General features: G+C 45.7%; 1 protein-coding gene across 8 annotated transcripts in view; it reads right to left on the reverse strand.

The window, feature by feature from the left end:
• Positions 1-14,171, reverse strand: part of Nedd4l (NEDD4 like E3 ubiquitin protein ligase) — a 320,155-nt gene that overhangs the window by 30,612 nt on the left and 275,372 nt on the right. For all 8 annotated transcript variants that reach the window (XM_041639326.1, XM_041639330.1, XM_041639327.1 and 5 more), the window contains 5 exons: positions 11,992-12,123; positions 11,373-11,492; positions 10,190-10,387; positions 5,372-5,449; positions 3,135-3,189 (listed from right to left, as the gene is read on the reverse strand). In XM_041639326.1, coding sequence (XP_041495260.1) covers positions 3,135-3,189; positions 5,372-5,449; positions 10,190-10,387; positions 11,373-11,492; positions 11,992-12,123 — 583 coding nt within the window. The remainder of the gene's footprint in view (positions 1-3,134; positions 3,190-5,371; positions 5,450-10,189; positions 10,388-11,372; positions 11,493-11,991; positions 12,124-14,171) is intronic.

Here is a 14,171-nt window from a genome sequence, read left to right on the forward strand (position 1 = left end):
AGGACCAGCTAGACCTCTGAAACCGTGAGCCCAATTAAATTCTTCCTCTTTTAAACTGTCTGTGCCAGGTCTCTGTCTCAGTGACCAAAGCAGGGTCATAATCCACTGACCTGACCATGTCCTTGGTGACCATCAACTGCCATCACTTCTCTTGTGGCATCTGTTTCCTGGACTATTCTATGCTCTAGACTTCCAGTGCCATGGCCTAACTAGCCTCTATTCAAGATTTCCTCCACAGGTCTGCTCCAAGTTTATTCTCAAGAATATCTCTGACCACTGTCGCTGGACTCCGGGAAAGCCCTTTGAAGCTCTTCTTGTTTGCAGCACAAACGCCAGGCTCTTTACATGCTGACCAGGCAGAACAGGACTGCATTCCCTTGGGCAGCAGCTCTCAACCTTCCTGATGCTGCAACCCTTGAATAGAGTTCCTCATGTTGTGGTGATCTTCCTAACCATAAAATTATTTGCATTGCTACTTCAGAACTGTAAATTCTGCTACCGTTATGAATTGTAATGCAAATATCTGATGTGCAGGATTATCTGCTATGTGAGAACCACCGCCCTTGGGGATGGTAGAGTACGACCAGTCATGCCCTTGCAAATGTCTCTTCACACCCAAACAAATCATGACTACAGCTTTAGAGTTTTCAGAGACAGAGCCCATGGGGCAGTCCCCATTCCCAGTGTGGGAGCTGCTGGCCATATCTGGAAATTGATTTCCACTGAGCTCTTTAGGGTGATTCCTGCTCAAAATCTGCCTGAAAGAGAACACAACTCAGAAAGCCATCTTCAGCCACCATCAAGCTGAACACCCAGAGTACAGGCTTGCTTCCCAACATAGTATGTAAGACAGCTTCTGGCACTTTTTGCTGGACATGGGCCCTTGAGGACAGGGGTTATAGGTGTCCAATCCCACAATTCCTCTCCACTGCTGAGCATGCCTCAACATTTAATGGGAGCTCCAGTTGTTACCCCCAAAACAGCTTTAATCGGCTATTGGATAAGATTTAGGAGTTTATTTACCTTCAGAATGAAGTCCCTATTTTCAAATAGTTATCTAGCAAAATCCACCATTATCTTTGTAATGATTTAATGATGCTAATAGTGAAAATAAAGTCGCTCACAAATAGTCGGAGCGCTTAGAACCGCACACATTTTCCTGAGCTACGAAGTGGATTTGTAGTCAAGTATTGGCAGTCGGTGAATGAGGGGTGGACAGTTAGCTGGTGTCTTAAAGAAGGATTTCTGAATCAAAACACACCTTTTACCTTTGAGACATGAAATTCAAATCAAATGACAAGAAGGAGGCAAAGGACGAGAAACACAGCCACTGCAGCTGCTGCCCATAGGTTTGGTAACGCAAAAATTAATGGAATTTCTCTTTTAACTTTTGTATTTGAGAGACAACCGCCAATGACTCAGCTTCTGGGCACATCTGGTTTGTAAGAAAAATATTTTCCCCATGTGTGCCAGAGATTTCATTCTAGATATGTTTCTAGCACTTTACCCAGAAGGAGTTCATCAATCAATAAATAAATATCAATCAATAAATCCTCATCAATAAATATCCAAGTGAACCAAGCTGTTCAAACCTGAGCATCCAGTGCTGAAAGTCTGCCTCTCAGGCGAACAAGCACTGTTAGTGCAGGAAATACCAGTGAAGCCTCATTCCTGACCTGTGGGGAGTACCCACTGACCTGAGGAAGCCTTTGAAAAGGGCAGGGATTTTCTACTTGACAGATTAGATTTTAGGGAAAGGCAGAAGAACGGTGTCACTGCCACACATCCCTTTATGGTTGCACAGGGCAAAGCTTGGCAAATTCTGGAGAACTGCTTTTAGTGGCACTAAGAGTGTCACCTAGCCCCAGTTAGAAAATTCTCAGAATTCAGAATAAACAGTATTCCGGGGGGAAGGTAACGCATGCCCATACACTGAGAGTGTTTGTGTTGACAACGATAGGCTCGCAGTACGGTGCTGGAAAGTACATAACCCAGCATTTGTTTTTCTGAACAAAGACAAAAATCAAAGTTTATATAGCTTGAAATAATCTGACTTAAGTTCAAGGGTGGCCCAACCCCCTAAATATTCTGGGTTTTGGCTGGGCCTTCTCATCGACTTCAAACCCACTAATCCTCATGTCTGAAGGCAAGTTCTTGGAGTATACTAAGGCCCCTTGTGACACTTGGGAGGAGTTACCCAACCCCCCCTGCTGAGATGGCCACCAGCCTGTGTGTGAGCACTGCCTGGGGTGAGACTTCTCAACAAAAGGCTCATCAGTATACTCTCTGTTCATTTATCAAAACCTGAGACCTGTGCTCGCTTCCTGCTTACGGATTAAATGAAAGCACAGAACTAAATACTGCTGACTGCGCTCGGATTTGAACTTTGTTTGAAGCCTTATTTTACACTTTTTGCTCTCTCTCTCCCTCCCACCCTCCTTCCTTCCCTCCCTCCCTCCCAAAGTTTTAGGGATATACAAATATAATTCCATGAAGAACAAACTGTCTCAAGAATGAACCCTGCCCTCCCCCTCCCCCAACCCTTCAAAACCAACTCTCTGGCTAAAAGCAAACATTGATTAGTTTAACTTTTAGATGAGATGAGAAAGCACACGTGTATCCACAGGTGCTAAAGCAAACGTCCTCAGCAAATACACTACACGTATCATTAGTGTGCCAGGTGCAAGGCCACATGCTACGATAGAAAATAAGGTCAGAACGGGCACTCCGCCAAGGCGGGGTTCCGAAAGCATATGCAGCCCAGAACACCGCTCACGTGGATTTGTTTGTTTCAAACTAAATCATCACTTCTAATCTTATTTTCTATGTCCAGAGTGTACTTATTAAAAGCGCAAAAAAAAATAAAAGGACTGTCAATGAAAAATTTTTAATTAAAAAAAAAAGTTAATAGGTCACAAGGTCAGGTTGGGCGAAAGCTCAAGGGACTACTCTGAGGCAGACTTGGAGCGAAGGCACAGTACCGTATGAGGGCACTGACTCTCTGGGCTCATTCTCGCCACACAACACCTGGCTACCTGGACAGGGAGTAAAATGACAAAGCTTCACTGTCACGGTGTGTTACCCTCCCCTTCCAGTGCCCGGTCACATCCGTGAGCACAGCAGGCTCTACTTACTATGGTCAATGTAAAACGTCCGGCCGTCCAAGTGGATCCTTTCTTCCCAACCGGGCTAGCATCCAGGAAAACGAGGGAGAGAGGAGAGACATCAGTTAGTGGTTCCCAAACCCAAGGCGACACTAAATTCTCCAGGACTCTTCTTTCCTATTCCCTGCTAGGGACACTTTCACACGGGGACTATGTCAAACAATGCTAACTCGGGGGCACAGCTAACAAGTCGCATCAGCTCAAGCTTTCCCTGTATGAAGGACCAGAAATGGTGTTCTATGGTAACCTGTTCAAGAATTCAGAAAAGGGGGCTGGAGAGATGGCTCAGACATTAAAAGCACTTGATGCTCTTGCCAAGGACCTGGGTTTGTCTCCCAGCACCCACACAATGCCTCAAAACCATCCACGATTCCAGCTCCAATGGCTCTGATGCCTTCCTCTGACTTTTGTAGGCACCAGGCATACACGTAGTATAAATATACACATCCAGGCAAAACAATAAGACACATAAAAATAAATCTAAGATATATTTTTAAAGAGTTCAGTGTGGAGAGTTCATTTAGTTAAAACACCTACTGTGTACTTCAGGGAAGGAGAAGGAGGGCTCGGTTACACATACAGCACACAGTGGCTTTATTAAGTGGCCGAGTAGCCCAGTGCTGAGGACTCTCACTATTTAAACAGAAGAACTGAAAGCTCTGGACAACCAACCAGCCTTTCCTCCCTGCCTCTACGTACACATCTGGGTGTGTATATAGGAAGGTGCATATGCGTAAGCGTGGGAATGGGTATGGGATCTGATGTCGATGTCTGCTGCCTTCCTTGACGGCTCTCTATCCTAACACAGAAGGTAGTCTCAGAGAGCCTGGAGCTTTCCTTTCTGGCTGGTCTGCTAGCCAGCCTGTTCTGGGCATTGAGTCTCTGCCTCCTCACCCATCTGGATCACCTGTGGGCTTTGCTGTGGGCTCTAAGGCTCTCACCTCTGGTCCCCACACTGCCATAGCAGGTGCTTTACCTGCTGAGTCACAGCCCTAACATCTGGGTACTTTTTAAGATAAGGTCAGCGTGCCTTACTGACTCAGAAATAGAAAAGAGTCAAACAATAGACTTTCTTTTTTTTGGGGGGGGGTTTGTATGTGCGTGTGTATGTGCACATGTGTATGCAGGTATACATGCCCATGCATGTGGAAGTCTGAGGAGGGCACTGGGTGTCCTGTTTTAAGAAGAGCTAACCTAGCAGCCAGTAAGCGCCAGTGACTCTTCAGTCTGCCCCCCACCCCCAGCACCAGGGGCTACAGGTGTGCACATGGCCAAGTCTAGCTTTGCACGTGGGTTCCAGGAATTGTGAGGGTTAACTGCGAATCTTACAGATGAAGACTAGCCCGTAACTGTGTCCCAAGGGTTGCTATAGTCTATCATACAACAAGGCTCTTTTCCTTAGAAGAGAATAACCATTTCCATTTACAAACAATGCTAGAGGCTGGGCGTAGCGGTCTGCGTAGCTATCCTAGCATGTGGAAAGTGACAGCAGAGGGATTTTGACTTCAGGCTGGCCTGGCCTGTCTAAAAAAATAATAAATAAATAAAATAACAAGAACCCCAAATCAAAACCAAACCAAATCCAACCCAACCCTTTCTCTGCACCTTCAGCATTTTTTATGGATGGTGCACTGTAGAAAAAGGCAGACAGTAAAAGTTTCATCCAAACTCAGTACAGACCAAATTATGTCATGCTCCCAAAGAGAACAAAAATGTGAAACAAAACAAAAATCACCCCCCCCCCCGGAGGTTTATAAAGAATCCACAACAAAGGGAAAAACACTTTAAAAAAAACTACAGGTTAAAGGACTTGGAGACTAATTTCCTGTGGTTATTGGTGCCTTTTCCTTCCACAGTGTATTCGCGGGTTTGTTCCTATGACTTAGCAGTATGGCTGTAGCTGGTGGTTGCTAAGTTACAAAATAAATGCATGCTGCTAAAAGTGGCACCTGCAGTGTGCACCTTTTGTACATGTCCTAGATCAAAAGTGAACTTCTACCAAGGGCTAGTAATTAAAAGCCGTCTTTTACAAGGACTGGTATTGCATACACTATAATGTGCCTTTCGGACTGCCCTAACATCAGCCCTTCTAAGGAATAACGACCAATGGACCCAGAGAGCCTGGAGGAGACATACAACCTCTCCAGGAACTCTGAGAAGGTAAGCAGACATTTCCAGACCACTGCATGTCTCTGAAGCATACTCACAGGAAGAGGGCCCAGGTCATTGGGGTTTAAAGATGCTTTTGAGCGCATGTGTACTGGAAATTTCAGGCGTGGATCTTCCTGCAGGAAAAATGTACATGGCAGCTGTTAAGAGGGACTCCCCGCGCACCCTCACTGGCACCTTCCCTTCCTCCGTGTTTCCAGGCACCTGGGAGACATCCCAGCTTTCTGCTTGGTAGAGGAAGCTTGGCTACCATGTCTCAGAAAAGAAGAACAAACACTTCAAAGAAAGATTAACTATTTCCTCAAGACTTAGCCAAGATGCAGGAGGAAAAGCAACCAGGATGGAGGATGCATGGCTGTTCCCCAGAGATGGAGACAGGGTGAGTGTTCACAGTCTCTAAATACTGACTCTTTAAGAACAGCACTCCTTAGTACTTGGGTGTCCCCAAATCTTTCTGAATTTGTCTAACCAGATAGCCCATGTGCTATTCTAGAGATGGAATGCTTCATCATATGAAATCATATGTGTGGTAGCAGGCAACCTGCATGAAACTCCTGACTGAGTTCTGATGGTTAGGTTCTCATTCATAAAACTTGATAAGATTATTTTCCTTAAAGGATGTGAGGCCATTGTATGTGTGGGGATCAATGGATGAGAAATATATACTCTGACATCTTGGGTCATGGTTTATGGTTTGCAAAAAAATAGACATCTAATCTTGCAACATCCCTTGTGTATGTTTCTTTTTGCTGAGGAGAACAGTATCAGAAACCCAGCTCCCCCAACTGACTTGCCAGAGCTGGGAGTTGCCCCTCACTTACATAGAAGCCAATTAGAATGCGATGAGGCTTAGAAAATCCACGGCTCTTACACTTGAGAGATTAGAAAACAATAAAACTCAGAATGATGCCCAGTCAACCACAACAATAACACCGTCAACCCAAGGTAAAAAGCAAACCACTGAGACATCTGACACACTAGCTCCATCTCATCAAAGTGAAAGCAGGCTGCGCTGCCGTCAAATTATCAGAAGGTTTACTGCTTCATCAATTTCCCGAACCAACGGTGAAAGCCAGGGGCACTGAATTATAACAAAGTCAGAGGGTTTTGGAAATGGCAAGAATATCAAAGAGCACAAACGGTACACGTGGCCTCGTTTTCTGAAAGCGAGAGAAGGTCTTAATTGAAGACATAAATCATCGGAGTACTTTGTGACGGATGCTGACCCTGGAGTGAATGCATCTTTCAAAAGGCTGAGATGTCGTATTCCCAGCGTAGCGTACTGCGGCACACAGAATTATGCCAGGATTTAGCATTTAGAGAGGCCAAGAAGCGGACCATCGGGCTATCAGCCGGAGGTGGTTAACTGGACAGAAGACTTAAACGAACCTCACAAGATGTACTATTTAATGTTACTTCTGGTCTGGGACAGGCGATGCCACAGCTGCCCGGGACCCTTGAGATCCCAAGTAGCCAGGTTTACAGAAAGCCTAGGGAGCTGTTAGGAAGTGGGGATTCTGGGTACTTTAACAGGAAAGGCCAGCCATGAGTGAAGTCAGCCGTAAAGGACGACTGGCTCTGCAGGCCACAGAGAGGTGACACAGAGAAGAAAGAGAAACTAATGAATGGAAATACCCGATCCTGGGGGAGGAAAGGGAAGGGAGCAAGAACATTACAACAGCTCAGCTTTGCAGGGCGGCTAAAGCGGCTCTGCATGGAAACCAGACTTCAGAGCACGGGCAGGCCCCGGGGTACGGACTCATATTTTATTGTACCAGCAATAATCAAAATAATGGCTGCAGCTGCCAGAAGTCCATCTGTAAGGGATATGTGGTAAGAACCACCGAAGCCACTGTCCCTTGGACAACTCAAGGAGGTAGGCACCTCTGTAGCTGACGGACACGTGACAAGGCAGCTAAGGCCTGAGAGCACTGACAGACAATACTGAAGTAATGGTAAGGTTGGGTTACGAATGAGATCTTCGCTGGTAGGAGCAGAAAGCAATCATGCAGATGATGAAATGCACTTGGCTATTCCTCCATTTCCTTTGGGAAGGGTGTGTGTGTTGTGTGTGTGTGTATTAGAGAGAGAGAAAGAGGGAAAGAGAGAGAGAGAATAAAAGGTATTTTCTGATTTAAAAAAATACATAAAATACAGGCATACAAATTGGTTAAAAAAAATCCTGTATGCTTTTTTTCTTTTATTCTCAGCAATCACACCTAGGCTACGGTCGGTTTTGTTAGTGCAAACGTGGGCAGCTGTAATTTAAGGCATACAGTGCGCTGTTGTGAAGCAGCTTGCTTGGTGCCCTGTCCTGTGAGAGGCATCAATACACCAACATGCATGCTTCCAGCTGTTCCCTTAATAAGAGGGGTGCGAAGGCCGAGGTCCCTAGGGACTCCCAGCATGCACTGCTGTTGGCGAGGCCAAAGCCATCCATTATTATTAATTTTTAAAAACGTGGTCAGATTTAATTCCAGTCAGACTGCTGGCACGCGGCCTCCATCACCTGCATGTGTAAAGGCTGTGCTGTAGATACGCTTCAATCGACTCTCAGTCTCTCAGTGTACGTAATGGGGACAGTGGCCTGCGCCTTCTCATGCCCCCAGTGAAGTTCAAGAACCTACAGTACAGCGGGAAGGGTGAAGAAGGGATATTCTCACTGTTCCCAGGGTTGCTTTTCCTTTTTCTGTTAGAACACTCAGAGGGATTCTATCCAGCCATTGAGTAACCTCATAATGCCAACTGCGCATAGGCCTGAATCCAGAAAGTGTCTTTTCTGTTCCTGCCTCCTCCCATTCTTTGCCGAGGTGGACAGGCAATTCTGAATCTGCTTTTCAGGGTGACAATGCTGAATGGTGTCTCCGTCTGCATTAGTTAACACAGGCAACGAGGAATTCCCAGCTGTGGCATAAGCATTTCCAATGGCAGCAGCAATGAAATGTTCTAATAAATTAAGTGCCCAACTGGGCAAATCAATAGTAAGAATCTGGGTTAAAAAGAGATAACTGGTAATTAAGAGCAGGTTTCATTTGGCACCGGTGCCAGCAATAAATAAAGTCAGTGCTATTTAAAATGAAACCTGCCCAGCCGCACTTACTGCAGCTGGGGCGTGAAGGCTGTGAAAAGGTTAGGGGATTTGATTACTAAGCTAGTTCACATTACTAAAATCATAGCTTATGTTGGCAAGCCACAGTGGCTCCATTCACTAATCCTCTGACTTTTATGATATTTATCCCGTATCTCTGGAGCTCCAGTTTCTGGCTAAAGCTTTGGAACCCCAGTAGTGCCGCGGAAAATGGAAACACCAGAAAGACAGCCGAGGTTCTGTGTCAGTGACAAAAAATAAAAAATAAAAAGACCTCAAACCAATCTCCACGGTTCCATTTGCCAAAGAGCTCCTCTCTTCTTCCCAGCCCACAAGCTTGTAATGCTATCTTCTGACTCGAAGGTGAGTCAAACAAACCTCCACGTCATTCCATGCCTTAGAGGTAGTTATCAGCTTACCAAGTGAATGTCATCAGATCTTGATGGGGAGGCTCTTGGCAGGTAAGTAAATTCCTTTTTTGCAAATCAGGGAAGGGCCCTGAGAGCGGTTCTCACTGTGGAGTATTTGGAAATTCGGCTGAGTTTCTGATCATCAGTATAGCGGGAGGGTGATGGTAGCTACTTAGTGGTGGAAGCCAAGGACGTTAAACATACCACCGAGGAAGGCGCAGGCCTACCCCAGTGGCCAAGAATGCCCTTGTGGGGACACACTGCACCTCTGTCCACAGGACTTCAGGATCACACTGCCCTCTAGACCAATTCTCAAGGGATTGAATTAACATTACACCACAGACTGAGTGTAAATGATAGCCAGGCCAGGGTCACCTTGGGTGAAGCCCTTTCTTTAACATAATACTGCTGTCCCATCAGCTGGACAGTCACCACAACTAGAAACAGGAATTGAGAGTGCCTGTGTGTACAGCTGGTCCAGGACGGAAGAGCAACCCAGGGAAACACTCGCGTGAGCTCCGAGCAAGAAGATTATAGATGCCGAAAGGGCACCATTAATCCCCGAGCTTGTTCTATATGATCAGATTAGACAGGCAGGAAAACGAAGTTTCTGCTGCATCCAAACCAAGTGGACAGGGCTAGGGACTATGTGACAGAGGACTACTGACTTTTAAAAAGAACTCTATGCTGCCTTAAAAGGGCTCGCTCTGACTATGCTGAAACGGAGAGCTGACTGGGGGACACGGGGGCATGCACCTGGACTTCATCGCATTTCTCCCAACTGCGACACACTGGCTCTTTCCCACGCGGGATTTCAGAACACGTGAAAGAGCAAGCAGCATGGCAAGAGAAGTCAGTTTTGTCAAAATGTTCCCTGCGAACAGCAGTCATACACACAATCTTTTAGTTCATGGAGAAGAAAGGAAGTGTAGCCCAGGAAGAGAAAATGCTGATCTGAAATGAGCACTAGAGAGAAAATGACTCTTCTTGTAGAAGATGTGTATAGCAAAAAGAGATAGAGAAAACATTAGTTTAAGACGTTACCTAATTCCCAATACAATTACCAACAACACGGGGTGTGATAAAATGAAGTCAAAAGACTAGTAACGCCAAGGCCACCTTTGCCCCCGCAAACGGAACAAATGAATAAAACCAGAGCTTTCCAGAACTGCCAAGCTGGTACAGTACCCCAGTGGCTAACATCTGTGTCTACAGACACAGCACCCACACATCAGGATACTTGCTTCAGAGTTGGTGAAGAAACTCCTCCACCAGAACCACGAGTACCGAGTCAGAAAAGAAAGGAATTCACCGGAGCTCATGGTGAAAATGGAGGCAAATAAAAGCAGCAGCCTTACCCAAGTTGTAGTCTTTGTGTTATGGTCAATGAAGAAGGGTCGGCCGTTTGGAGCTATCCTCATCTCCCAGCCTGGTGGCAGGAAGCTCTGTGTGACTTTGTGTTGTGGTTTGGGGGAGTTGTAAGGTGATGGCTGAGGGGACTGTGGATTGGAAAGGGTATCTTTCACAGCGCGGCGTATGGGTGAGTCCTTGGCACCCTAAGGAACAATAACGAGTGTTAGAACTCTTCACCATGTGCCAATTCAACATGCCACAATGTAGTCGGTACTGCAGGAAGCTCTTCCTTGGACAGCGACGAGGGAGAGACTCCCCCAAACCCCATTTCTCCATTTACTTTCAAACCAACCTAAGCTTACACCTTTCTCTTGGTTAGATACGCAACAGTATCAAGGATGAATAGTCACGATTCTTTGCCAAACATGCCTGCCCAAAATACCATTTTTATGGGTGGAGATTTCAGGGTGAGCAGGATGAGCTCCTGCCCTCAAACAGCCTTTTGTCTAATGGACACACTGCTGGGTTTTAGGGTCCAAAAGGACACCTCCATCGGTAGAGGCAGCCACCTGGAACGACAGCTGTCACCCCACATTCCCACCAGTCTAGAAGTGCCCTCATCCACTCTCACTGTGTAGGAGCTTGCCTCAGGATACTTTAATTTACTCATCAATTCCCTCGCTCTTCTGAGCGACATTTGTGAGGTTTAGGGATGCCACTAAAACATAACCAGGAAAGCGCACAAGCAGATGTCCAGCAATGACTTAAGAGATGAAAATACACATTAGAGACATGTACCCACACAATGGAAGACCCTACATTCAAAGAAAAAAAATGAACAAAGCAGTAACTGCGTTCTACAACTCAACAGAAGCATTGCTACTTGGAAGAGTTATGGGTTCTGATGAGGGAGCAAACACAACAGGAATGGTACAAGACCAGCAGAGAACGGCACCCGTCACCAAGCGTGGCACCAGCCAAATGAGAATGAAGATTATGACAGAGTCTAGAATGTTAGCGGGGCAAGGCACAGAAGCATGGACGCAGTTTCAGGCCAGCCTTCACCACCAACCCGCAACTGCTCGGCATGGAGCTGCCTGAGGAATGAAGTCCAGTTTAGAGAGAATAGCAAATGAAGAGGAGCCACAGGACAGAGATGACCCTGGTTAGATGAGGCGGCCTTCTCACCTCCAGTGGGGCAGATAAAGTTACTGTTGGCGAGCTGAGGCTACGGGGCCGGCGGATCTGAGGCTCGACTAGGTGGTTGTTACTGTTTGTGGCTGATCCGGAGGCACCATCTTCTGCAAGCTATTTTGGAGGCAAAAACAGGTTAGCTTTGTATGAGGATATCCCTGTGTGTGATGAGGAGCATGAACCCCAACAACAACAACAACACACAGAGCCATAATGAAAGGTTTGGTCTATTTACAGCATGGAGGAAATAATTAAACCTAATAATGGGGGTAAAGATGGGGAGACACATTCAAGAGAAATAACAACAAATCACTGGCCAGTATAAAAACTAGCCTTGGGAAAAGAAGGGATGTGGGAGTGGGGGAAGGGAGCTATCTACGGCCATAGGCTCATTTTCTGAAAGTATCTTTGAGGTCACACTAAAATAAATGTATCTAAGGACCAAAGTCATCCTCAGGCAAATATTCATTCTACCGAGAGCAACACATGTCTTTGGTGACAAGAGGCCTTAAACACAGGCCTTTCAGAAAAGGACATTAGCATCATCAGGTCAGGATGTTGCTGGTCAGTACATCTCGGCCCTTGAGCCTGGGTTGGATGGTGATCTTCATACCTGCATTATTGGTCGAGTCCAAGTTGTGGTTCGATTGTTATGATTGACATAGTATGTACGTCCCTTAGCATCTTTTCTTTCTTCCCAGCCTGAAGGGAGGCCCGGCGTGGTATGTACATAGGCCACTGATGGCTGTTTGTGCAAGAAATCATTATTACTTAACAACTAAAATTTGTCTTCTGACCAGTTCAACAATGTAACATATACCTAGAAAGTATATTTCTCTGGGCAAGATAAGTTAATGCTGTTTGTAGAGGAAAAATCAAAACAAAACAAAACAAAAAAACCAGACAAACAGAACCAAAACAAAGCCCATAACCCACTTACAAAGAGCAATCAGGAAGTCAGGAACAAATTGTACAGATTGTGAGATGGCTGGGATTCACATTCTTACAAAAACCGGCTCTTAGACCTGGAGGTCTTAAATACAATCACCACTAAGGTGTTTGTAGAGAAAGAGAATGTGCCATAACCTGGTCCGGTTGCTAAAGTTCATTGCTAAACCACATAGCTTGAAAGAGAATTTCAAGGTGACCAAACTCTTATGCTTGCAAGAGGAATGTTCTAGATGCTTCTAGAGAGCTGGCTACCACAGATGCTCAGCACAAAGTTCTTCCCGAGGTCCAGTGTACACAAACTTCCAGGGCAAAATGTGACAAAGAACCTTTCCTCTTTGACTTGCACTTCTGTATGGGGGACATCATCTACAGGGACCCTGTCATGTCTGTGGAGCCCCCTATTAGAGGTTCTGTTTATACCAGTGTAATGGCATAGTCTATCTTCCCAGGTCTGTGATGTACAGTTTGGACTATATTTGGATAATGCAAATTCCACCTTCCTTCCTTCCTTTCTCTCTCTCTCTCTCTCTCTCTCTTTTTTTTTGAGACTGGGTTTCACGATGTAGGCTTGGCAGGCCCAGAACTCACTACGTAAACCAGGCTATCCTTGAACGCACAGAAAGCCTGCCTCAGCCTCCCCAGTGCTGGAATTAAAGCCATGTGCTACCAAACCCAGTATGGATTTCATCTTTTCATATAAAGAATTACTGAGACTTTGGTTTGTGAAAAAAGCAGCCCGAGAAGTATAGTGTGGGTGAACGGGTATTAGAAGATACAGGATGGTGGAATGACTGACAGCAAAGGGATGCCCAGGGCCAGCACCAGCCTAGGGATGCTCAGGGCTGTCTGCACACATGGTGCTGTGCCATGCATTTGTGCTGGGGAAGCAGCGCTCTAGGGGAGAGGCTCAGAAAGACCCACCAGGGCCACTGAGACTTCTGGGAAGTAGAGGAACAGGATCCCTGTTGCTCTGAGTGCTGTCTTCCCCAGTGAGGTCTTCTCCCACCAGCCCTCTAAATACCTCAGCAGGTGCTGCTGTCTTAGAATTAGGCTGATCACATAACTGGGCCTCTTTTCTGTTCCTGACCTAGCTTCTCTGCTCACTTCTACTGCTTTGGTGAACGTCATAACCAGAGAGTCGTCAGTGGACCTGGGACCCTAAGTTAGAGGAAGCAAGAACATGTACATTTCAGTAACTAAGGACTGCAAGCAAAGAGGCTCCTTTGTTTGCTCCCCATGCTGAACAGGAGACTCCAGAAAAATTAACCTGAACACTAACTGGGAAGCAACTGACTCGTGGTTATTTCGACACCATGTTTATCAGGCAAGGAGAGAGCATGTGTAAAGAACCTTCCTGCAAAGAAATGCGGCAAACATCTTGACATTTTCCCAGGCAAACCCTAAAGGATAAGGGAATTCCAAGAACAACTAACTACACAGCATTCTGTATCCAGGAACAAGACAACGGATGTCAGGTTCTTATGACCATGAGAGACAGACCAAGTAGTCCACAGCCTAATGAGGACACTGGCAACAAAACTCTGCCTCCCTCCAAGGACTTTCACCTAGACTGGCCAAAACTCTGATGTACTGTCACCTAAGCAAATAGGTTAAAACCTATTTGGCAAAATACCCTTTGATTTACCATGACTTATATAACCAAAACTGGTTTAACTACAAGGACTATTAAATGGCACCTGTCACTTTTCTCCTTTCTTGATGAGTTATGTTCTGGGGGAGAGGCATTTTGATATGTTCTCAGAAAATTCATTTCTAGAAACATTAAGACTTTAACAAATAGCAATGACATTCCTGGAACAGATACTTTTGAACTGACAAACT

Source organism: Microtus oregoni, unplaced genomic scaffold (assembly GCF_018167655.1).
Source record: "Microtus oregoni isolate MIOR12 unplaced genomic scaffold, Mior012 000057F_ref0000458, whole genome shotgun sequence".
Classification (NCBI taxonomy): domain Eukaryota; kingdom Metazoa; phylum Chordata; class Mammalia; order Rodentia; family Cricetidae; genus Microtus; species Microtus oregoni.